At 41.7% G+C, this 26,561-nt stretch overlaps 1 protein-coding gene across 8 annotated transcripts in view; it reads right to left on the reverse strand.

Moving 5' to 3' along the window:
- The window catches only part of RBM6 (RNA binding motif protein 6), a 127,198-nt gene that overhangs the window by 71,176 nt on the left and 29,461 nt on the right, over positions 1–26,561 (reverse strand). For 7 of the 8 annotated variants that reach the window (XM_030939070.1, XM_010369412.2, XM_030939015.1 and 4 more), the window contains 3 exons: positions 23,456–23,545; positions 21,230–21,299; positions 4,894–4,967 (listed from right to left, as the gene is read on the reverse strand). In XM_030939070.1, coding sequence (XP_030794930.1) covers positions 4,894–4,967; positions 21,230–21,299; positions 23,456–23,545 — 234 coding nt within the window. The remainder of the gene's footprint in view (positions 1–4,893; positions 4,968–21,229; positions 21,300–23,455; positions 23,546–26,561) is intronic. The other variant, XM_030939263.1, reaches the window with a different exon arrangement.

Raw genomic sequence — 26,561 nt, forward strand, 5'->3', positions numbered from 1 at the left:
CATCAAATGCCAACAGTCTGAGAGGGCTAGTACTCACAACTGGGCAACCACTGAAAGGGATTAACATTTTAACACAATACTTCTTACTCCCATCCCCAAGTCCCAGTGCAATGGCACACAAAGCAGGAGATAATACGTACCCTCAATCTCCCAGAGACTTGACAACAAAGAAAGCCAAGGGCATATGACAGGGCTAGAAATACACTTTGCAGGAAGGGTGGAATGAAGGGCTCTGCATGACAGTGTTTGCTGGCTGCCCCCTTCTCCTAGATGGAAATGGTGATGGTATAGGCTAACAGATTCATACATTCATACCTGTTGGAAATTATTTCCCCAGACAGACAGCTGCTGCCTAAGTGATACCCTGGTGGGTCACCACAACCACAAAGCTCAGTACTGCTGCAGAGCATTCTACTGTTTGACAGCTTGATATAGGCACTGGGAAAAGGCTAGAGGGACCTTGGTTATCATCTTGAGCAACTTCAGGAAGGCACACATACCCAACAATATTTGACAAAGCAAGCTAGCAGAAAGTTCCTTTATTTCCATCCCCTAGGCCTACAAGTACCCGCCAATGAAATAAAAGACATTTCACATCAAGTGTCAGGATAGCAAAGAGTTACAAAAAACTCAACTCAAAGTACTTTGGAGTAACCTTCTCAGGGGCACACACACACTCAGGCTCTAAGAGTTGCCAAGCAGACCGTGGTGACTCAGAATCTGTACCAATTTGGTCTGTAAGTAAAACTGGGGGAAAGGATAGACAGAGACTTCTTTTTTTTTTAATTTAGACAGGGTCTTACTATTTGCCCCATGCTCATTTCAAACTCTTGAGCTCAAGTGGTCCTCCTGCCTCAATCTCCCAAAGTGGTGGGATTAGAAGCTTGAGTCAGTGTCCGGCCTACAAACACATTTTATCTACAGATATTTGCTTTATTTATTTATTTATTTATTTATTTATTTATTTATTTAATTTTATTGGTTTTTTTTGAGATGGAGTCTTGCTCTGTCAGCAGGCTGGAGTGCAGTGGCGTGATCTTGGCTCACTGCAACCTCCACCTCCTGGATTCAAGAGATTATCCTGCCCCAGCCTCCTGAGTAGCTGGGACTACAGGCGCGCGCCACCACGCCTGGCTAATTTTTTTGTATTTTAGTAGAGACAGGGTTTCATCTTGTTGGTCAGGATGGTCTCGATCTCCTGACCTCGGGATCTGCCCGCCTCAGCCTCCCAAAGTATTTACTTTATTCACCCTGAGGAGTCAGGACTTCTTCCCTCACATTCTTTTTTTTTTTTTTTTGAGACGGAGTCTCACTCTGTCGCTCAGGCTGGACTGCAGTGGCTGGATCTCAGCTCACTGCAAGCTCCGCCTCCCAGGTTTACGCCATTCTCCTGCCTCAGCCTCCCGAGTAGCTGGGACTATACGAGCCTGCCACCTCGTCCGGCTAGTTTTTTGTATTTTTTAGTAGAGATGGGGTTTCACCATGTTAGCCAGGATGGTCTCGATCTCCTGACCTTGTGATCCGCCCATCTCAGCCTCCCAAAGCGCTGGGATTACAGGCTTGAGCCACTGCGCCCGGCCAGCCTCACATTCTTATGTCTCTCATAAGATTGTTTACTATGTCATAAGGAGCTTAATCCACATCCATTTCCTTAAAGAATTAGTTTTAATAAACTTCAGATATAAAAATAAATTTATTTTCTTAGAATCATAATTGGAGGCCAGGCATGGGGGCTCATGCCTGTCATCCCAGCACTTTGGGAGCCCAAGGTGGGCAGATCACCTAAGGTCTGGAGTTCAAGACCAGCCTGGCCAACATGGTGAAACCCCATCTCTACTAATAAATACAAAAATTGGCAGGACATGGTAGCTCACCGCCTGTAATCCCAGCACTTTGGGAGGCCAAGGCAGGTGGATCACCTGAGGTCAGGAGTTTGAGACCAGTCTGGCCAACATGGTGAAACCCCGTCTCTACTAAAAATACAAAAATTAGCCAGATGTGGTGGCAGACACCTGTAATCCCAGCTACTCAAGAGGCTGGGGCAGGAGAATCACTTGAACCCAGTAGTGGTTGCAATGAGCTGAGATCGTGCCATTGCACTCCAGCCTGGGCAACAGAGCGAGACTCCATTTCAAAAAAAAAAGAAAAAAAAATTTACCCAAGCGTGGTGGCGTACACCTGTAGTCCCAGCTACTGGGGAGGCTGAGACAGCAGGATCTCCGGAACCCGGGCGGTTAAGATTGCAGTGAGCCGAGATTACACCACTGCACTCCAGCCTGGCTGGACTCCGTCTCACACACACACACAATTTATAATTGGAGATTACTTGACATGTGGAAGAGGGTAAGAGAAAGAAAGAAGGACATTGAATTTCAAATTAATTCAAATGCTACCAAGTGCAGGGTACTATAGTAAGTGTTCTGGATACATTATTCACCATGAGTCACAACTCAAATGTATGTCACTCCTCAAGAAGTTTCCCTAACCACCCCTCTAAAATTGCCACCATGATGCATTCTCCTGACACCCTGCTTTGTTTTCTTTACAGCATTCAGCTATCAGTTATTACATTGAGTACTTAGTACAGAGGCAAAGGACTTAATCACCATTCACTGATAAGAACAAGTTGCTTATGAATTAATGAGTGTTCTCAAAATTGGACAGATTGTCAGAATAGGATCCATCGTAAGCACACAGATTGGAAGCTTTTTTCTTCTCTCCAAAATTGGCATGTAGCAGTTTCTGACACATGATTAGTACAGTTGTCCCTTGGTGTCCATGGGGGATTGGTTCCAGGACCCACAAGGACACAAAAATCTGAGGATGCTCAAGTCCCTTATATATAATCATATGGTATTTGCATACAACCTACACACATCCTCCAATACACTTTAAACCATCTCTAAATTACTTATAATATCTAATACCTAATAAAGACTACATAAATAGTTAACTGTACTTTTTTGTTTGTTTTTTGAGATGGGGTCTCACTCTGTCACCCCAGGCTAGAGTACAGCAGAGTGATCACAGCTCACTGCAGTCTCAATCTGGGCTCAAGTAATCCTCTCATTTTAGCCTCCCAAGTTGATAGGACTACAGGTTCACGCCACCACACTTGGCTACATTTTTCACTTTTATTTTTTGTAGCGATGGAGTCTCCCTATGTTGCCCAGGCTGGTCTCAAACTCCTGGCCTCAAGCAATCCTCCCACCTGGGCCTCCCAAAATGTTGGGATTACAGAGGTAAGCTACCACTCCTGGCCTGTATTATTTTTTATTGTTGTATTGTTAATGTATCTTTTTCCTGAATATGTTCAATCAGCATTTGGTTGAATCTATGGGTGTGGAACCTGTGGACAGAGTGTCAACTGTATTTGGTAAGTGATTCAGTGATGGACACTCAACAAATGGTCAATGAGAACCCTCTTAAGTCTAGGGTATATGGTCCTAAGCCCGTCATTCTCTAAGGATCTGATAAGCTTAAACTACTAACAAGGTAAGGATACATCAAAAGTCTTCTCTAATGAGTGCTTGCTCCCAAAGCATTTAGAGCATGTCATCTCCATACCCATAAGAGAACTTGGCCAAGAAGAGAAAAGTACATATAATGAGCCACACTGAGTTAAACAAAGCTGAACAAAGCATCAGGCTATAGAAGGAGAAGAGTTCTCATGGAATAACTACTCTTCCCTGGCAGAGCCTTCTTTTAAGATTCTGGGCCTGGCTGGGCACGGTGGCTCATGCCTGTAATCCCAGCACTCTGGGAGGCCAAGGCAGGCGGATCACCTGAGGTCGGGAGTTTGAGACCAGCCTGACCAATGTGGAGAAACCCTATCTCTACTAAAAATACAAAATCAGCCAGGCATGGTGGCACATGCCTGTAATCCCAGCTACTCGGTAGGTTGAGATAGGAGAATCGCTTGAACCAGGGAGGCGGAGGTTGCGGTGAGCCGAGATCGCACCATTGCAATCCAGCCTTGGCAACAAGAGCAAAAAAAAAAAAAGATTCTGGGCCCACTGTATTCACACTGTTAAGTATAGGCAGTGGATACATTAAAAAAAAAAAAAAAAAAATCAAACTACATTCCTAAGTTTCTTTTCCTTCTTTACAGACAGAGGAACTGCAACAACTCAAAGAAAACAACTTTCCCCAAGGAAACACCATAACAGCAAGGATTCTACCCATTTATAAATTCCTCCCAAAACTACCAGGCAGGGTTCAATTAAAGACATAGATGAAAAATCTAGGTGGCAAGCTGAATCACTCCAGATAGTTCAAACGTAAGGTGAGTACAGATTCTGATTCACCAGCTCTGACTATACGCAGCCAAGGACTTGAGTATGCAACTCCAATTGGCAAAGAACTATGATGAATGCAATAGACATCAACAATCCACTCCTCTCTCTTCCCTGATAGCTCTCTTTTGGAAGTAGTCCCTGCAGGCAGGACCTGATGCCATAGGAATCACCATCTGAGGTCTTCACCCTAGGTCTGGGTGTAACTATTGACCTAGAATTTCTGTGCTAGGCAGATCCTTGGGGTCACAGACAATCAAGGATCATTCTTTGCATCAGGATTACCATCTCAGTCACACTCCAAGAGGAAACACTCCAGATGTGTCATTTTTTTTTTCCCTCTAACTATTGTCTTTGGAATCTAGTCCAAAAGCAACTGGGCTCTAGCTTTTAAAATGCACTCTGTGCCCATTAAGTTTTCTAGAGAAAGCTTTCCAGCCTTTTTAAAGATTTTCCTCACAACCGATGGTTGGAATGCAGTATGCTCCAAAGATAGACTTCTTGTACCTTTCCAGAGTGAAATCATTTGAAACCCTCCCTCCCCATATATATAAAAAATATATCCTTCCAGCATCATTTGACCGAAGTATAAAGCAACCTGGTTGGCCTCCATGCATCCGATGGCATCTTCCAAGAGTGAAAACTCCACGCAGACATAGCCATAGTCGTAACCTGGGGACAGCATTTAAATACAGACGGGAGTGGTGTTAGTGCCTTGCAAACACAAAAGACACACTTAAATCCCCGGTTTCTGAACCCCTTAAACACAAGCCCTCCCAACTAACCCGTCCCTCCCCTACACTAAGTAAAGTTGCTACCCCAAATAGAAAAAAGTACTGAAGGAAAATCTCGATGTTTCTGGACTTTGAGATTCATTCCAAAATAGTCTTTTCTATTAACCAAGAAGATCCTTTGCCCTCTTTAGCATTGGTGATCTGGTGAAGGTACCCCAGAATTGGGTAATCCCACAGAGAGTTCACGTGGGGACCCGAAACATTTTAACCACAGGCTAAATCTTTCAGAAAAACAAAGTCGACAAGAGCAAGAAAGTATCTAGGAAAAAAAAAAAAGTATCCCGAAAGAAAAAAAAGCAATTATCCCCAGGCTATGCTAATAGTCACCACTTTTCAAGCAGAAACCACCTTCAAAGACAGAAGTGCTGACAGACTGAGGCAACTATTCTGTTTGGATACCACAGGAGGCTTCTGGTTGGCAGGGGACAGACCATTTCAGGTCTCCTCTTTTTTTCCTTGTTTCAACTCAAGTCATAAACCAGCTAAAATCTTTATAAAAGGAAGAAGGTGTAAAAGCATAAATAAGTACAAATAACTGTGTCCAAAATTGTGCTTATGCACAAAGACTGGTGGTGGGGCAAGCTGGGAGAAAGACAGCAGTTGTTAGCAATCAATACATGTTTAAGAATTGTACAAACCATTAGAGCTATAAAATACCCTTCACCTTACTCCTAAGCAAGTGTCACTTGCAGCACTTTGGGAGGCCAAGGCAGGCGGATCACCTGAGGTCCTATGATCCACTAGACTGGGAAGTCCTGGGATTCATAGGTTGCTGAACTCAAATCTAACCAGTTCCTGTAATTTCCCTGATACTGCCACCATGTGACTACAAAAATACACTTGTCAATGCAATGCTCCCCATGTGGCTTCCATGCTTCCTCCAGTGCCTCAGAGGATAAAGAAGCTCATCTCTAAGAATGACACTGTGTAAATGGAACAGCAAGAAAAAGATGTGATGTTCAGATGAGAAACAAAACTCAGGCAAAGAAAAACACAAAACCCTATGATAATTTTGACCACAAAGTATATATAACAATAGGAAACTGGTATCACTGAATCAATGTGTCAAAGATCAATAAACCTAGAGCAATAGAAAGTATAAGTTTAAAAACATACCACATTTGGTGAAATGAGTTAAGATTCCTTGTCACATGAAATAAATGGCTTTAAAATGTTTTACTACTAATAATAAACTTTGATTTTAGACTTGTTAACTACTCCAAGCTCACTATGAAACATTACAATGGTATGGGTTGATCCTTGCTTTGAGTTTCAGAAAATGACTAGGAAGAAGAAAAACAATCTACTAGAAACCTCAGCACTACTGTAGGATGAGAAACAGATTTTCTAATCTACTTTCACGACTTTGACCAACATGGATTAAAAACTAACCCCTCCAAACTTACCACAAAATCAGTCTCCTCTGCTTAATAACTCTGAAGAAATAAAAGTACTTCAGAGAAACAGCTTGCACATCCTATTAACAATGGAAACTGTTTTGTTAATTCCTTTCAAGTGAATCTTCTTGGTCAAACTCAGTGAACTCCTAATACATAAATCACTCTGCATTTTATAAGCAACTCTGAATATTCTTGGGAAACATTACAGAATAACAGAAGGAACTAAGACACCTGTTAGCACCAAATATCCACTGCAAACACTCAAATGCATGTCCACAATCAGAAAGGGTTAGCCACGGAACGAGCAGGTGTACTCTCGAGTGTGTTGATTACCTCTATAGAACATATCAATGGAGTACCCAGATGTGTGGAAAGCAACCCTCCCCATAGCTGCCTGGATGGAAAACATAGGGAACAAACACCAAAACTGGCAAAGCCCTAAGCTTCCTTTCTGTGCTTAAAGAAGTAACTACTGTGGCCCAGAGAAGCACACAGAATCTGTGGACAGAGAGAAAAGATTCATGACAACGTTCATACTTTGCTAAAGGACAAGTAGACACTGGGAATAAAAAGATACAGAAAACATTATGAGAATCTAATATAGCATTTCTAGACATCAACCCTGCAATACTGTATGTTGACAACATACTTCAGATTTAATATTATATTCACAAGCCCAACACTAAATTTATTCTGACTGAAACTTTAGCTATCAAACAAGAACAGAAATTTAAGGTTTAACTATACTGCCTAAAACGTTTACAAAAAAAAAAAAAAAGGTATTTTGTGTGTTCAAGACTCATGGTTGTGCCATAAGGATTTTCAGCAATGAGAAAAATAGACAATGAAAGTAAGTAATATTTACAGAGAACTTGTTGGTTCAAGATTTTATTCTAAATACTTTGTATATACTGATTTAATATTCATAATACTATCTTATGAGGTAAATACTATTAGCCTGATTTTAGCCATGGAGAAGAAGGCAAAGAAAGGATAGGTAAATTGATCAAAGTAACCAAGTAAGTACCAATACTGAGTTTTAAATGCAAGCAGTCCAGATTCAAGTTGATGTTTTTAACCACTACACTCTAGCCTCTCACTCTTCAACAAGATCACAGACTAACTTAAATAATCTTAATTCTAAACTCTAAAAGCTCAGTTACAGAAAGAGTCTCATATGCCTGAAAACATACATCTATGCCCGTTAATAAGCCTAGTTAAAAAATATTCAACTTAGCAGCATAACAGTTGCTTCTATTTTAAAATATCTATGGCAGAACTATTGTGAGTAGACCTGAGTATGCAAATTAGAAAGCATTCTCAGGAGCTGATTATACTAGCTCCCAAAATTCTGCTGAAAAGATGAAAACTAAAATGTCTTGTAAATGACGGCTACAAAAATTGTATAGCAATATGGAAAGATACTTGATATAGTATATTTTAAGAGCCTTAAAAATGAATATACCCTTATGGATAATTATGTAAAATGTATATAGGAAAAAGGACTGGAATTAAATTGCATCTAACTCAGGGGTTAGAGACAAAAGTCAGCATGTGAGATAAAAACCATGCACTGTCAAAATCATACTTGAAGACCCCAAGGTGAAGAACAACATACCATCTTTCAATTTAGGTAAGTCCAACATTGCCAGTTTTTCCTCCAGTGCTGCAATAAATCACTTTTCCTTTGGTTGACACCAGATGAAGAGGTTGGCTTGCATTTAAGGGCCATAAGGTATGAAAATATACTGCTTTAAATTATAACAGAATCACAGCCAGCACAGTGAATGCCCACTCAGAGAAACTTAGAAAAGGAAACAAACTGAAGCCACAGGCGAGTCTCATCCCCACTGCCCAGGCTCACTCCAGGAGTGAGAAAACAGGGTGTGGGAAGTGGGGAGGGGATACAGTTCAAATGAGCACAGGTGTACACACAAAAATCAGAAAATTCACATAATGCAACACAACCATATACCAAAATGATTACAGTGGTTGTATTGCTATAGTGGGATAATCAGGGATTTTTTTTTCTTTATTTCCCAAATGTAATTTTACAATTCACAGAAAAGGCACAGAAGATATTCTACCCAGAGACCTAAACATTCTGCCAACCAACCTTGAGATCAGAATTGCTAGGAACCATATGGAATCATCAAGATGGTAAACTCGGTGTTAACCTTCTCATGGACAGATTTATTTTTACCAATGAGAGTAACAAAAAATCTACTTTATTACCCTTTTCTTCCACTGTCACGTGCTAGAAAGAAGGATGGAGGGTCTTTGTGCTTATTTATATAACTATTACAAAATATAGCTAACTAAATTTTCTAACCTAAATTTACAGATTTCATAGAAATGTGAATACTCCTTATACTTTTTTTTTTTTTTGAGACAGAGTCTTGCTCTGTCATCCAGGTTGGAGTACGATGGCACACAATCTCGGCTCACTGCAACCTCTGCCTCTCGGGCTCAAGCAATTCTCCTGCCTCAGCCTCCTGAGTAGCTGGGACTACCACACCCGGCTAATTTTTGTTTTTTTAGTAGACACAGAGTTTCGCCATGTTGGCCAGGATGGTCTCGATCTCCTGACCTTGTGATCCGCCTGCCTCTGCCTCCCAAAGTGCTGGGATTACAGACGTGAGCCACCGCGCCTGGCCGGTTTAATTTTTTAAAATGGGCTGGGCGCAATGGCTCACATCTGTAATTCCAGCACTTTGGGAGTCTGAGGCGAATGGATCACTTGAGGTCAGAAGTTCAAGATCAGCCTGGCTAACATGGTGAAACCCTGTCTCTACCAAAAAAAAAAAAAAAAATACAAAAATTACTCAGGCATGGTGGCGGGTGCCTGTAATCCCTGCTACTCAGGAGGCTGACACAGAAGAATCACTTGTATCTGAGAGGTGAAGGTTGCCAGTGAACCAAGACTGTGCCACTGCAGTCCAGCCTGGGCGACAGAGTAAGACTCCATCTCAAAATAATAATAATAATTTTTAAAAATGAAAATACAACATTTTCTATACATAGCACAATGTACTGAACTGAGACTAAGAACAATCAATTATGAATTATACCAGCAAGGTATAAGTACCAATCAGTGGGCTGTTAACATTTTTGCTGAAACTTTGAATATTCTCTGTACTTATGAAAACACCTTTAAGAAATCAATATTTACATGACTTAACCAATTTTCAAAAAGATTTTTTAAAATTGACATAATTTACCACGCATGGTGGCTCACTATATAATTCCAGCACTTTGGGAGGCTGAGCTAGGTGGATCACTTGAGGTCAGAGATTGAGACCAGCCTGGTCAACATGGTGAAACCCTGTCTACTAAAAATACAAAAATTGGCCAGGTACGGTGGTTCATGCCTATAATCCCAGCACTTTGGGAGGCTGAGGCGGGAGGATCACGAGGTCAGGAGATCAAGACCATCCTGGCTAACATGGTGAAACCCCGTCTCTAATAAAAATACAAAAAATTAGCTAGGCGTGGTATAGTGGCATGCACATGTAGTCCCAGCTACTCAGGAGGCCGAGGCAGGAGAATTGCTTAAACCCGAGAGGCAGAGGTTGTAGTCAGCCAAGATCATGCCACTACACTCCAGCCTGGGCAACAGAGCAAGACTCCGTCTCAAAAAAAAAAACAAAAAAAACAAAAAAAAAACAGAACACAAAAATTAGCCAGGCATAGTGGTGTGCACCTGTAATCCCAGGTACTCGGGAAGCTGAGGCAGGAGAATCGCTTGAACCCAGGAGGCAGAGGTTGCAGTGAGCTGAGATTGCACCACTGCGCTTCAGCCTGGGCAAGAGTGAGACTTCATCTAAAAAAATAAATAAATAAATAAAATTGACATAATTCACATACCAAAAACTCATTCTTAAAAGAGTGAATACATACAATTCAGTGATATATTGACAAAGTAGTGCAACCATCACCACTATCTAGTCCTAAGAAGGCTTACATTTAAATCAGACAGAAGACCTAAGAGAGAACCTAAGCAAGAAACATGGAACCACGAAAAACTTAATTTACACTGCAAGGGTAGAGAATGCAACCTAGAAACGGTGAGCAGCATAGGTCTCATCAGATGTTCTGTTGCAAGCAGAAGGTTAAAGGCAAAAGCCAATGTCAATGTATTTTTAAATCCTGTAAACAGTTTTTATAGATGGCCTCTATCTGGTGCTCATTTAAGGTAACTGTATAAATAAATTCCCCTGCCTAGACTGAAGCTGGGAGTCAAGCAGCCCCTGCACTATACAAGCTGAGTAATGACCCTTTTCTTCTTGTCACTCTAGCAGAAGTAACTCTTCAGTGACTTCTAGCTACCAAAAGGCACAGGAAGCCCCATACAGCCTTATCAAACCTGGAAGACTCAGCCAAAGCTACCTGAGCATTTGGCAAAAGAGGTAAGTGAGGACTACAGAAGCCAACAGCAATTCTATCTAAAGAAGGGTGAGAGAACTCGGCAAGGCAGTGGAACTGACAGAGGGCTGTAAACAGAATTCAAACACCTTCCCCAGCATCAGAGAGGCAAATTCCATCTCAGCTAAATGGTTTTGAGGAAGAGAATATAACCTGTCTGTGTCTCAAAACTGGTAAGTGGCATCCTCTTCCTCAGAGCCATTTAGCTGAGATGCCAGAAGATGCAAAATCTGGAAACTTCTTTAATTAGTATCCGTCTTCTTGGTTTTATTAACTGCCGAGATTTCTGTGCTCAGGACCATGTCCTTGTCAACAAACAGTAAGGCTGACTACAAGATTTCTGCCTTGAAAATTTATATGTTATGTTATGTTATGTTATGTTATGTTATGTTATGTTATGTTATGTTATGATGTTATGATGTGATGTGATGTGATGTGATGTGATGTGATGTGATGTGATGTGATGTTCAGACAGGGTCTCACTCTGTCATCCAGTCTGGAGTGCAGTGGTGTGATCTCAGCTCACTGAGACCTCTGCCTCAGCCTCCCAAGTAGCTGGGATTATAGGCATATACCACCAGCCCGGCTAGTTTTTGTATTTTTAGTAGAGATGGGGTTTTGCCATGTTGACCAGGTTGGTCTGTAACTCCTGGCCTCAAGTTATCCACCTACCTCGGCCTCCCAAAGTATTGGGATTATAGGCGTGAGCTACCATTTTATTTTACATTCACCATTTCATTTTTTTGAGACAGGGTCTCTCTCTGTTGCCCATGCTGGAGTGCAGTGGCATGATCTTGGCTCACTGCAACCTCCACCCTCACCTCCCTAGCTCAACTGATCTTCCTGCTTTAGCCTCCTCAGTAGCTGGGACTACAGGTATGCACCACCATGTCCAGCTAATTTTTTTTGTATTTTTTTGGAGAGATGGAGTTTCACCATGTTGCCCAGGGTGGTCTCGAACTCCTGAGCTCAAGCGATCCACTGGCCTTGGCCTTCCAAAGTGCTGGGATTACAGGTATGAGCCACTGTGCCCAGCGGGAAATTTTAAAAATAAAATAAATAGGCCGGGCGCGGTGGCTCAAGCCTGTAATCCCAGCACTTTGGGAGGCCAAGGCGGGTGGATCACGAGGTCAGGAGATCGAGACCCTCCTGGCTAACACGGTGAAACCCCGTCTCTACTAAAAATACAAAAAACTAGCCGGGCGCGGTGGCGGGCGCCTGTAGTCCCAGCTACTCGGAGGCTGAGGCAGGAGAATGGCGGGAACCAGGGAGGCGGAGCTTGCAGTGAGCCGAGATCGCGCCACTGCACTCCAGCCTGGGCTACACAGCGAGACTCCGTCTCAAAAAAAATAAATAAATAAAAATAAAAGTAAAAATAAAATAAATAAGCCAAATCCCAGGTCATTCCAAAAATGACCAAATTAACCCTTTTTCCAGGACCTCTCTCACCAGGGTCACCTGATCCCTGCAGCACTGAATCACAGATTCTTCCCTAGGCCAGCCAAAGAGTCCATCCACTGCCTCCACAAGACTAGCCTACCCCTAAAACTGTCTCTTGGCTTCCTAATCATTCTGATTTTTTAAGCTCAGTCACCTTAAGGAAACTAAGTTTCCTTAAGTTTCAACTGCCACATCCTCCCCGAATGTTGTATGAAACCTGATAGGACTCCTGATTAAAAACAAGAACTTCTGCTGTTTTAGAGATGTGACAAGTAAAAATGATATTTTCCAATCAGCCGATGGTCACCTTTTCCCCAAGAAACTAAAAGTGTGGCCGGGCGTGGTGGCTCAAGCCTGTAATCCCAGCACTTTGGGAGGCCGAGACGGGCGGATCACGAGGTCAGGAGATCGAGACCATCCTGGCTAACACGGTGAAACCCCATCTCTACTAAAAAATACAAAAAACTAGCCGGGCGAGGTGGCAGGCGTCTGTAGTCCCAGCTACTTGGGAGGCTGAGGCAGGAGAATGGCGTAAACCCAGGAGGCGGAGCTTGCAGTGAGCTGAGATCTGGCCACTGCACTCCAGCCCGGGCGACAGAGCGAGACTCCGTCTCAAAAAAAAAAAAAAAAAAAAGAAACTAAAAGTGTTTACCTATTTTGTAAATGCCAAAAACACTGCAAAATTATTGCACTTTTCAATTATTTTCATTTTTTTCCTAAATGATGTTAAGTTATTCTGTCTTTAGCTCCTCCACTTGGGATACCAATAAACTATGCACTTTTTTTTTCCTTTTCTTGAGACAGAGTCTCACTATATTACTCATGCTGGTCACGAACTCCTGAGCTCATGTCTCGGACTCCTGAGTAGCTAAGACTACAGGCACACATCGCCACACTTGGCTACTGTGCATGTTTTATATCATCAGTGTCAATTCTCCAGTTTCACAATGGATTTCTATCCCTATATTGAAAGATTCTCTCTGGAATTTTATTCATAAGGAAGTTACTTCTGTTATATTGATACAGAAGTAAAGACTCAAAATATTTCAGTTGTGAATAATGAAAGGACATGAGCCTGTTACCCTTAAGAAATGTAAAGGGCAGCTGGCCTCAGTGTCTCACACCTGTAATCTCAGCACTTTGGGAGGCCAAGGCAGGAGGATTGCTTGAGCCTTGGAGTGTAAGACCAGCCCGAGCAACATAGCAAGACTCCATCTCTACAAAAAAAAAAAAAATTTAGGCTGGGCGTCGTGGCTCACGCCTGTAATCCCAGCACTTTGGGAGGCCAAGGAGCTCAGGAGTTCGAGACCAGCCTGGCCAACATGATGAAACCCCCTCTCTACTAAAAAAATACAAAAAATTAGCTGGGCATGGTGGCAGGAGCCTGTAATCCCAGCTACTTGGGAGGCTGAGGCAGGAGAAGCGCTTGAACCCAGGAGGCAGAGGCTGTAGTGAGCCGAGATCATGCCACTGCACTCCAACCTGGGCAACAAGAGTGAAACTGTCTCAAATAACAAACAAAAAATGTACATTAACCACTCATGGTGGCACACGCCTGTAGTCCCAGCTACTCAGGAAGCTAAGGTGAGAGGACTGCTTGACAGGAGGTCAAGGGCAGCCTGGGCAACAAAGCAAGACCTTGTCTCTACCTAAAAAAAAAGAAAAAAGGAAAGAAAGAAATGCAGAAGGTACAGGGCCTTTGCTACAATGTCACTTTCAGTAGACCCAAAATGCCAGGCAGCAAACACCCACTTTCCAAGAAGAATTTTCCTTTCCAAGAATGCAGAAACTGCCCATTCACCATAAGAACACTGATAGACTAAAGCAAGATACTGCTTCTTCCTACTAACACCACCTTAGTAATCCTGTAACTCTGCGACATTAGTTAATAAACCAGTACTAAAGTAATTCTGTAGCACTTCAGTTACTATAATTTCTTTCTATGTTTGAGCCTTATTAGGAAACATAATCTAGAAGCTGTATCATTTTTGCTTAAATGATATAAATCCCTTTTGGAAAAATATCACAGCAAACTTATATACCACGTAGTATGCAAATAAAACCGTAGTATGCAAATAAAAGCAATTCTGCCTGCATTAATATGTCACAGAAACACTATGTGAATGAAAAGACCCACAACCATTCCAAGATTTCTGGAGGAAGTGTACTCTATATAAACAGAAAAAACAACTAAGTTATATGTCCTTAGTTACATATAACTGAAGTCATAAGATAGTACCAACACTACTATAGCTCCTTCTCCTGCTATGCAGAGCAGGAGAACTGATATTAGGTAGGCAAGGCATGTGATCAGCATTGGCTCCTAAAGCACATAAGCATTAACTCTGTCTACTTACAGAAGGTTCACTTGCTTATTAAGTCACTTTTAAACTATGCAAAAGTTCTAGAATAAAGAATCTAAACAGTTTATCTACTGCCGGTGGTCCTTAGAGTACATTAAAATTATCTGGAGGACTTCTTAAAAGCACAGACTACTGGGCACCACCCCAGAGTTTCTGATTCAGTAGGTTTAGGATGGGGCTTAAGAACTTGGATTTCCAACAAGTTCCCAGGTGGTAAAGAGATGATGATGGTCCAGGATCCACTCTGAGAACAACTGCTGTATAGCTTACTTGTTGACAGAAGCTGTTCATTGCAGTCTTCAGCTTACAAGGTTTCTGCTGATCATTTAAAAATAAAATATAGGCCAGATGCCTGGCTCATGCCTGTAATCCCAGCACTGTGGGAGGCTGAGGCAGGCTAATCATGAGGTCAGTTTGAGACCAGGCTGGCCAACATGGTGAAATCCCGTCTCTACTAAAAAATACAAAAAATTAGCTGGGCATGGTGGCGGGCGCCTATAATCCCAGCTACTGGGTTGGCTGAGGCAGAAGAATTGCTTGAATCTGCGAGGCGGAGGTTGCAGTGAACCAAGATCGCTCCACTGTACTCCAGCCCAGGTGACAGTGCAAGACTTCGTCTCAAAAAAAAATAAAAAATAAAATAAATCAGCTTTGTCAGTTTTTCAACTTTTTATTGGAAATAATTTCCAATTTACAAAAAAAATTGCAATAATAATAGTACAAGAGGCTGGGCGTGGTGGCTCAAGCCTGTAATCCCAGCATTTTGGAGGCCAAGACGGGCGGATCACGAGGTCAGGAGATGGACCATCCTGGTTAACATGGTGAAACCCTGTCTCTACTAAAAAATACAAAAAACTAGCTGGGCGAGGTGGTGGGCGCCTGTAGTCCCAGCTACTCGGGAGGCTGAGGCAGGAGAATGGCGTAAACCCGGGAGGCGGAGCTTGCAGTGAGCTGAGATCACGCCACTGCACTCCAGCCTGGGCGACAGAGCGAGACTCCGTCTCAAAAAAAAAAAAAAAAATAATAATAATAATAATAATAATAGTACAGGAAAAAGATTCATATATGCTTTACCCAGGTTCAACCTTTTTTTTTGTTTTTGTTTTTAGATGGAGTCTTGCTCTGTCGCCCAGGCTGGAGTGCAATGGCATGATCCTGGCTCACTGCAACCTCCGCCTCCCAAGTTCAAGTGATTCTCCTGCCTTAGCCTCCTGAGTAGCTGGGATTACAGGAACCCGCCAATGCGCCCAGCTAATTCTTGTATTTTTAGCAGACAGGTTTTGTTCACCAAGCTGTCCAGGCTGGTCTCAAACTCCTGATCTCAGGTGATCTACCTATCTTGGCCTCCCAAAATGTTGGGATTACAGGCGTGACCCATCGCATCTGGCCCCAGATTCAACTATTAATAACATTGTGATCCATCTACTTTATCATTACTCTCTTCCTCCCTTCTCCATTTATAGCAAGTATTTTTTTCAAAACCATGAGAGAAAGTTGCATACATCACAGTACTTTATTTCTAAAAACTTCAGTATGTATTTTCTAAGAATGAAGATGCTCTCAGCTGGGCATGGTGGCTCACGTCTGTAATTCCAGCACTTTGGGAGGCTGAGGCAGGCAGATTACTTGAGGTCAGGAGTTCAAGACCAGCCTGTTAAACATGGTGCAACCCCGTCCCTACTAAAAACTAGAAAAATTAGCTAGGAGTGGGGGCAGGTGCCTGTAATCGCAGCTACTCCGGAAGTTAAGGCAGGGAGAATTGCTTGAACCCAGGAGGGAGAGGTTGCAGGAAGCCGAGATCACACCATTAAACTCCAGACTGAGTGACAAAACTAGACTCCGTTTAAAAAAAAAAGAAAAAAAGACAAAAAAAAAGATGTTCTTTAACATGACCACAGTAGTTATCAACTCAGTGAATATAATATTGATACATCATTACCACAATCAAGATATAGAACAATTCCATTATGCCCAAAAATTCCCTCATGCTTCCACTTCATAGTTAACTCCTCCCCCAATACCCTGGCCACCACTATTTCCAATCCCTAAAATTTTGCCTTTTTCAGAACGTCACATACGTGAAATCACACATACACATACAGTATGTGGCCTTTTTAAAAAATTGTAAGCTAGCTGGGCACAGTGGCTCACACCTGTAATGCTAGCTCTTTGGGAGGCCCAGGCAAGTGGATCATCTGAGGTCGGGAGTTTAAGACCAGCTTGGCCAACAAGACGAAACCCCATCTCTACTAAAAATACAAAAAATTAGCCAGGTGTGGTGGCACACACCTGTAATCCCAGCTACTTGGGAGGCTGAGGAAGGACAATCGCTTGAACCCGGGAGGTGGAGGTTGCAGTGAGCTGAGGTCGTGCCACTGCACTCCAGCCTGCGTGACGGGAGCAAGATTCCATCTCAAAAAAAAAAAAAAAAAATTGTAAGCAAATACACATCAAATAAAATGCACCATTTTAAAGTGTACAATTCATTAAGTACATTCACAATGTTGTGCAACCATTACTACTACCTAGTTCCAGAACACTTTTATCAGCCCAAAAGAAGTACCATAACCATTAGGGAGTCATTCCCCATTCCCCCAGCCCCTGGCAACCACCAATCTGCTTTCTATCTCTATGGGTGTGCCTACTCCAGATATTTCATATAAACTGAATTGTACAGTATTTGGTCTTTTATGTCTAGCTTCTTTCATAATATTTTCAAGGTTCATCCAAGTTGAAGCATACATCAGTATTTCATTCCTCCTTATGGCAGTGTATATATCCTTATGAGTCTAGTTTCTTTCACTCAGCATATTGTCATTGAGATTCATCCATGTTGTTGGGTGCATCAGTAGTTTCTTCTTTATTGCTGAGTAGTATTCCATTTTATATATATACTAGAGTTCGTCTAGTCACCAAAAGACATTTTACTCCTGGTACTTTTTCCAGAAATAATCATGTAACTCAAGATAATTTACAGTTCATGGGGCCAGAATGTATTTGTAAATGGCAAAAGAAAAATTCAAATATACAGAACATATATAGGTCCAAAATCTCTTATCTACAATTCCAAAATCCCATAAATGTCAAGTTTTTTGGTAAACTTCAACAAAGTCATTTTGAGGCAAGTCCTGGCCTACACCATAATGAGTCGCTTCAGTCTTTATTTACTCCTCTTAGTAACAATATTAATAATTTTGCAGCATATTATGTCTCAGTACACATTCCCCTGGAAGATATAATTCCTATATGATCTATGTAAACTACATTTCTATAACTTGAAAAATTCATAAGCTCATTTAACCTCACAGTTTCTAGATAAAACTGTGACCCTGTACTTATACAGCTCTAGAGGAGACAAAAATCACACTAATACATTACTAGAGTCAATGAAGAGGCATTAATCTTCTCTCCCATGTTATAGATCAGCCCTCCATTACATCAACTAAAAGGACAGACTGTACTCCACAATTCCCCTCTTATGAGCAATATCCATCCTGCATGGTCTCTGCAGGTCATCACTCAGCCTAAAATATTGACTGCCAGTTTTCACCTATGAAAGTCACCTTTTTGGGTGGACATACTGGTTCATATCTATAATCCCAGCACTTTGGGAAGATGAGGCAGGAGAATCACTTGAACCCAGGAGTTCGAGACCAGCCTGGGCAACATAGTGAGACTGCGCCTCTACAAAAAGTTTAAAAATTAGCCTGGCATGGTGCACAACTGTAGTCCTAACTACTCTGGAGGTTGGGACAGAAGGATCACTTGAGCCCAGGGGTTTGAGGTTACAGTAAACTATGATCGTACCAATGCACTCCAACCTGGGCAACAGAGTAAGACTCTTTCTCTTATAAAAAAAAGTTTAAGTCAGTGTTACTACTAAGATTCACATTTTTTTTCTTTTTCTTTTTAAGAGACAAGGTCTTGCTATGTTGCCCAGGCTGACCTCAAACTCCTAGGCTCAAGCAATTCTCCCATCTCAGACTCCCAAGTAGTTAGGACTACGGGTGTGCAACACCATGCCTGACTACCACATATGATCTTTTAACAGTAAACACTATAGTTCTCAGAACATCTGATTGTTCCAAGACATATTCTTTAGCAGATATGTAAGACCTAAGCTGCACTGCTGTGAAACCTACACTACCCTTTAATGCTCCCCACCTGAGGGGAAATCACAGCTGCTCTTCACATACATCATAAATAATAATCTATTCCATGCATATAGAGAACCTACTGAATGTCAGTCACTGGTGGAAACAAGAAGGAATAAGGCTCCTGCTGACATTCCTCTCTAGTGAGAGAAACAAGATACACAAAACCACTGAGAAAAGTATCCGTGACAGATCCAATACCACTGACAGATTCAATTCAATCAGTGACCAGTGATAGATCAGTGATAGACCCAACTGAAATATACCAGTGATAGAAATATCCAATCAGTAATAGATCCACTGAGAAAAATATCAGTGATAGATTCAAACAAGGATATGATGGAAAACAACTACCAGATGATTTCAGATTTGAGGGTGACACAAGGCCTCAGAGAGGTGAAACTGAAGCCAAGAACTAGACCCCAGAAGACAAGTAAAGATCAGAGGGAAGAGCAGTGCAAAGACCCTGACACAGAAAGAAGTTTGTATTGGTCAAAGACAAGAGAAAAGCTCAGTGTGGCTACAGTAAAATAGAGTAGGTGGAGAGCAGTACTGAATGAGATCAGACAGCCAAGAGTCAGCTCATGCATGGGTTTGTAAGACAAAACAAGAAGTTGGGAATTTCTTCCAAGTGAAGATGAATGCCCTAAGAGGGTTTTAGACATGGGAGTAACATGATCTGGCTCATATTGTCAAAAGTTCATCCTATTTGTCACATAGAGATGTAATATAGATAACATAAAACTGGTAATCCAATCATTTCACTAAAAAACGAAAACAAACAAAAAACACAACTTAATAGAATGCCAAGAAAAGACTGCATTTGCTGAAAGGTGTTTCTCATTTTATTTTCAAGCACTATCTTGAATGATTTCCCATGTGTATCAATGTCTTCAGTCTGCCAATTCTAATAGCTACCATGATCAGCAAATTTAAGAACTTCCTCTCTAGACCCTATATGTTAATATAATTTTTACTGTGCTGACAAATTTGACAATTAGAAAGTCAACGAATACTAAAGAAACTGGAGTTTGAACGGCTATTTAAATATTAAGACATCTTCTTTCCAAACATATCAATACTTAATGAAAGCACAGTTCATGAAACAAGACTGAGGTTATCATCCTGAGAGTTAAAAAGCATCTCCAGCCTGTAAATTCTACCTTGAGTTCCCAAAGAAAGCATGTATGAGGCATATGCAAAAAATAAATATAACCAACAAAAGTGAGATACCAAGAAGAACAATATATCTACTCTTAGTCATGTTTCCACAAATTCAGGGTTGATGTTTTTAAAACAAAAAAATAATTGGCTCTCTGAGAAATAACACTTGCTGAGCTTGTTCTCAAATTACAGAACAAATTATTTCTGGACTTAATACCGTATTCTTTCAAGCACCAAAATTTATTTTGTGGATAATTTTCATCCGCAGAAGCATTCTGAAGAAGTTATCTAGTTAATGCAAAATTTTTATCCCATGATAAACTGCTAATAGTAAATTATATTCTCAAAACATGACATGTTCTTACTTGAAGATGTCTTTAACTAAATTACTGAAATTCTAAGTTCTGTGAAGACTCATGCTCTATTCTCTTCCATTTAAAATTCTGCAAAATAGGTCACCTAAAGATTACCTTTATTTTTAAACCACTTATTATTATACATAGTTCTAAAAATATTGGTCAAAAACCTTGAGTTCTTGGCATTTCACCTTTGCCTGCTTTCACTGTAGTAAGATTTAAAGGAAATAACTGAAATTGGTGCTGTGAAATACGACTAGGAGGATATTCTGAAAAGTTTAATCTACCATTCAGACCACAGAACAGATGTCAAAGGGAAAGCTCTTCTGGATCTATTCATGGATTTCAACAAAATAACTGTAACAGGACTCCATTCTCAAAGCAAAACTGAAAATTAAAGAAACCACTAATTTGTACAATTTCTCTGGGAAGTCATAAATTTTACTCTGAAGCAATGAATGTAAAGTTTTACATACAGCAAGCTTATTAAATCCTACTAGGCTCAAACATAAACATTCCACCACCATGAAGAACATCCATAGCAAGTTAAATAATTATATAAAATATATTCAGGGCTATTGCTGCGACACTCTCTTTATATATCACAGGCATTCAGAAGAACTGGAACATGCATCCTCATCACCCATGTGTGGACAAACATCCACAAAGAACCACAGCTAAGATTAAAGCTGGTTGTTATTTGGAGGCACCAACGGGAGGCTTCTGGAAATTTTAATTGTGGTTTCTTAAAACAAATTTTAAGTAGCACATGATGCAGAGATCTGACAGAGACTCGACTCCTGCTAACCCAAGGCCACATGCAAGTCAAGAAACTCACCTGTGTTATACTCCTTCAACTGCAAGTTCTTTACAGGCATGCCATCAGGAGTCCGAAAAGCATTAAGAATCTGCAAAAATATGGCATTTACACTAATGACACAAATCATAATCAAACACTGAATATTAGATTTTCCCTAACGGTTTTTATCATACATAATTTAAAGCCATGATACTTTGTAAAAGCAAAGTTAAATTATGAACACTCAAGACATTCACATATTGAATGAGTAGAACATAACTATTCAAAAATTGGCGGGATACAGTGGCTCAAGCCTATAATCTCAGCACTTTGAGAGGCCAAGGTGGGAGGATCGCTTAAAGCTACATGTTTGAGACAAGCCTGGGCAACATAGTGATACTCTATCTCCACAAAAAAAAAATTTCTTAATTAGCCAGGAGACTACATGGTGGCTCACATGGTAGCCACATGGTGGCTCACACATGTAATCCCAGCACTTTGGGAATCTAAGGCGGGTGGATAACCTGAGGTCAGGAGTTCGAGACCAGCCTGGCTAACATGGTGAAACCCCATTTCTACTAAAAACACAAAAATTAGCCGGTGTGGTGGCACATGCCTGTAATCCCAGCTACTTGGAAGGCTGAGGCAGGAGAATCACTTGAACCTGGAAGGCTGAGGCTGCAGTGAGCCGAGATCATGACACTGCACTCCAGCCTGGGCAACAGAGTGAGACTCTATCTTAAAAAAAAAAAAAAGTGGCCAGGCGCAGTGGTTCATGCCTGTAATCCTAGCACTTTGGGAGGCTGAGGCGGGCAGATCACAAGGTCAGGAGATTGAGACCATCCTGGCTAACATGGTGAAACCCCGTCTCTACTAAAAAACACAAAAAATTAGCTGGGCATGGTGGCGGGCGCCTGTAGTCCCAGCTACTTGGGAGGCTGAAGCAGGAGAATGGCGTGAACCCAGGAGGTGGAGCTTGCAGTGAGCCGAGATCGTGCCATTGCACTCCAGCCTGGGTGACAGAGCGAGACGCCGTCTCTAAATAAATAAATAAATAAATAAGTAAAATATAAAAGTAAAAAAAAAAAAAAAATTAGCCAGGAGTAGTGGCTCACACTCGGGAGGATAGTTTGAGCCCAGGAGTTTGAGGCTGTAGCGAGCCTTGATTGGGTCAAGTTTGAGGCTGTAGTGATTGTGCCAATGCACTACAGCATGGGCAACAAAGTGAGACAATGCCTCAAAAAAATTAAAAATGGGCTGGGCGCGGTGGCTCATACCTGTAATCCCAGCACTTTGGGAGGCAGAGACAGGGAGATAACCTGAGGTCAGGAGTTTGAGAACAGCCTGACCAATATGGTGAAACTCCCATTTTGTACTAAAAGTACAAAAATTAGCTGGGTATGGTGGTGTATGCCTGTAGTCCCATCTACTCAGGAGGCTGCGGCAGGAGAATGGCTTGAACTGGGGAAGGGGAGGTTGCAGTGCACCAAGGTCACATTACGCACTCCAGCCTGGGCGACAGAGCAAGACTCTGTCTCTGAGCTACAGGCTGAGCTACCATGCCTGGCCTGCACTTTAGTTTTCTTCAGAGTATTTATTCTCTGACTAAAAGTATATAATCCTTTTGCTTGCTTTTTCATTATCCATGGAGGCAGTGACTTTATAATATACACTGCTGTGTCACTCAGTATCTAGAACAATGTCTGGTATACAATAATGCTTATTATTTAGAGTGAATATATTAAATATGTGGTAATTAAATGAACTAATGCTTGTAAGTATCACACAATGCCTGGCACAGAGTGAGCACTGCCATAGTTCAGCATAGTTCAGACTTAATTTCGTCAGCCAATCTTTTGATATCGGGCAGTTAGGCAGTTTCTAGTTTTTACTATTGTAAATAAACTGCATCCTTATGTACATACTCCAGAAATAATATGCTGTAAAGGATGTGATCAGGTCTAAAGAGAGCAATCATTTGTCATAATTTTTTTTAACCTCACCTCAGTGAGTGCATGTATAAATGGTGAAATCTGAATAAACTAATCTGAATAAACTTTATGAATTATACCAGGGTCAATTTCCTGGTTTAGATACTACATCACAGTTGTGCAAAATATTAACACTTAGGGAGGATGGGAGAAAAATACACAAGACTTCTCTGTGCATTTCTTTGCACCTTCTTGTGAATCTATAATTTTTCAAATTAAAAGGTTTTTTAATTTTTAACTGACACAGAGAAACAGGAGAGAAGACATGCCTTACCTCTTCTTTTGTGGCATTTTCAGGCACCCCACTTAATCGAATAAGCCTGCTGGGTTTCTCCTCACTTGGGCCAGTCCTATAATCTTGATCCTTAAATTGAAAATGAAAAATTATTTCACAAATAAATATACTTTACTGTACAAAATACAAATCAACATTAAATTTAGCTACTCAGGAGCAAAAACGATGATGACATATCATGTGAAGATATAAAAAATTACAATTTTCTCTATTGTTCTGAGTGCCAGAATGTGACTTCAAATCACAAGAATGTAAATGTGCTAAGACCAAGGCTCACTGAAAGAGTCTTGAAAGTAAAGCAAAAAATTACGAGAGACAAGACTGAATAAGACTTTAATAACCAGAAAGACAAACTAACATATTCTCACAACTGTAATTTTCTCAGCCTGGGCAACATGGTGAAACCCTGTCTCTACTAAAAATACAAAAATAAGCCAACTGTGCTGTGCGCGCCTGTGGTCCCAGCTACTCAGGAGGCTGAGGCAGAAGAATCGCTTGAACCTGGGAGGCAGGGGTTTCAGTGACCTAAGATCACGCCACTTGCACTCCAGCCTGGGTGACAGAGCGAGACCCCCATCTCAAAAAAAAAAAAAAAAACAGGCCGGGCGCGGTGGCTCAAGCCTGTAATCCCAGCACTTTGGGAGGCCGAGACGGGCGGATCACGAGGTCAGGAGATCGAGACCATCCTGGCTAACACGGTGAAACCCCGTCTCTACTAAAAATACAAAAACTAGCCGGGCGAGGTGGTGGGCGCCTGTAGTCCCAGCTACTCGGGAGGCTGAGGCAGGAGAATGGCGTAAACCTGGGAGGCGGAGCTTGCAGTGAGCTGAGATCTGGCCACTGCACTCCAGTCCGGGCGACAGAGCGAGACTCCGCCTCAAAAAAAAACAAAAAAAAAACACAAAAAAAACACAAGAAAATTTTCCCTGGTCTGAGAGCTGGAGAATGGGGTGTAAACTAGCAGTACTTCATACCTCTGGTGAAAGAAGATGACTAGATAATTTTTTTTTTTTTCTTTTGAGACAGAGTCTCACTCTGTCACCCAGGCTGGAGTGTAGTGGCACAATCTCAGCTCAGTGCAGCCTCCGCCCCCAAGTTCAAGCAATTCTCCTGCCTCGGCCTCCCAAGTAGTTGGGATTACAGATGCCTGCCTCTGCGCCTGGCTAATTTTGGTTTTTGGTTTTTTTTTCAGATGGAGTTTCGCTCTTGCTGCTCAGGCTGGAGTGTAATAGTGTCACCTCCGCCTCCCCACAAACTCTGCCTCCCATGTTCAAGGGATTCTCCTGCCTCAGTCTCCAGAGTAGCTGGGATTACAGGCATGCGCCACCACGCCCAGCTAATTTTGTATTTTTAGTAGAGACAGGGCTTCTCTACGTTGGTCAGGCTGGTCTCAAACTCACAACCTCAAATGATCTGCCTGCCCTGGCTTCCCAAAGTGTTGGGATTACAGGCATGAGCCACTGGGCCTGGCCTAATTTTGCTATTTTTAGTAGAGATGGGGTTTCACCATGTTGACCAGGCTATTCTTGAAATCCTGATCTCAAGTGATCTGCCCACCTTTGCCTCCCAAAGTGTTGGGATTAGAGGCTGAATAAGACTTTAATAACCAGGCATGAGCCACTCTGTGCCTGGCCTTATTTTTCTTTTCCCCGGTCACATTCTCTCCTGAAGTTGCACCACACTGGTCTCAAAGCTCCTGGCCCCAAGTGATTCTCCCACCTAAGCCTCCTAAAGTGCTGAAATTACAAGCATAGGCCACTGTACCGGGCCAAATCTACTTTAAAAGAGAATACCTTCATTGTAAAATTACAAATATAACCCTCCTTGCTTAAATCATGTATCAAGAAGTTTTAACATTTAAGTTAATTACGTTAGCTGTTAGAGGGTAGTTGCAACATTAATATCAGCTCCTCACATTAATATTAGCTCCTCAGGACTAGGGAGACTCGTAAGTATTGTCTCAATGAATTTAAATAAGAAAATGATCCCTAAACGATCACAGGTCTAACTAAGCAAGAGTTGCAAGAGTCAACTCCCAAAGACATATACTTTCAAACTAAATTATCCCAAGGCATGTAAATCAGCACCATAACACAAAATAATGAATAAACACACATCAAAAGGGTAGGGGCAGTGGCTCACTGCTGTAATCCCAGCACTTTGGGAAGCTAAGGTGGGGGGACTGCTTGAACCCAGGAATTTGAAACCAGCCTGGATAATACGTTGCAATCTTGTGTCTACAAAAAAATACAAAATTGCTGGCCAGGCATGGTGGTGCATGCCTGTAATCCCAGCTCTCTGGGAGGCTGAGAAGGGTGGATCATTTGAGATCAGGTGTTCCAGCCCAGTCTAGGTAACATACCTAAACCTCATCTCTACAAAAAAATACAAAAATTAGTCAGATGTGGTGGTGCACAACTACAGTCCCAGCTATTCAGGAGGCTGAGGCAGGAAGACTACTTGAACTCAGGAGGTGGAGGTAGCTGTGAGCCAAGATCGCGCCACTGCACTCCAGCCTAGGCAACAGGGCGAGACTCTATCTCAAAAAAGAAAAAAAAAAAATTAACTAGGCATGGTGACATATACCTGTAGTCCCAGCTTCCTGGAAGGCTGGGGCGGGGGAATCCGTTGAACCTGGGAGGTAGAGGTTGCAGTGAGCCGAGATCACAACACTGCACTCCAGACTGAGCGAGAGTGAGACTCATTCTCCAAGGAAAAAAAAAAACTAGCCAGGCATGGAGGCTGCCGTACACCTGTAGTTCCAGCTACTCAGGAGGCTGAGGTGGGAGGATTGCTTGAGCCTGAGAGGTCAAGGCTGCAAGGAGCCATGATTACACCACCGCACTTCAGCCTGAGTGACAAAGCGAGACCCTGTCTCAAATATATATATATAGTTCCTTCATATATACACACACACATATATATAAATGGAAAATGAAGCAGAAAGAAAAGAATAAAGAAAATACATATATATGATCTGAGCTAAAGGCCTTTTCTCTAGAGATTTACATTCCTACATTCCACTCCTGAATACAAATTTTGCTTTCAAATGGTTGTGCAAGGATAAAAATAAAATGAAAAAAAT

Source organism: Rhinopithecus roxellana, chromosome 1, assembly GCF_007565055.1.
Source record: "Rhinopithecus roxellana isolate Shanxi Qingling chromosome 1, ASM756505v1, whole genome shotgun sequence".
Classification (NCBI taxonomy): Eukaryota; Metazoa; Chordata; class Mammalia; order Primates; family Cercopithecidae; genus Rhinopithecus; species Rhinopithecus roxellana.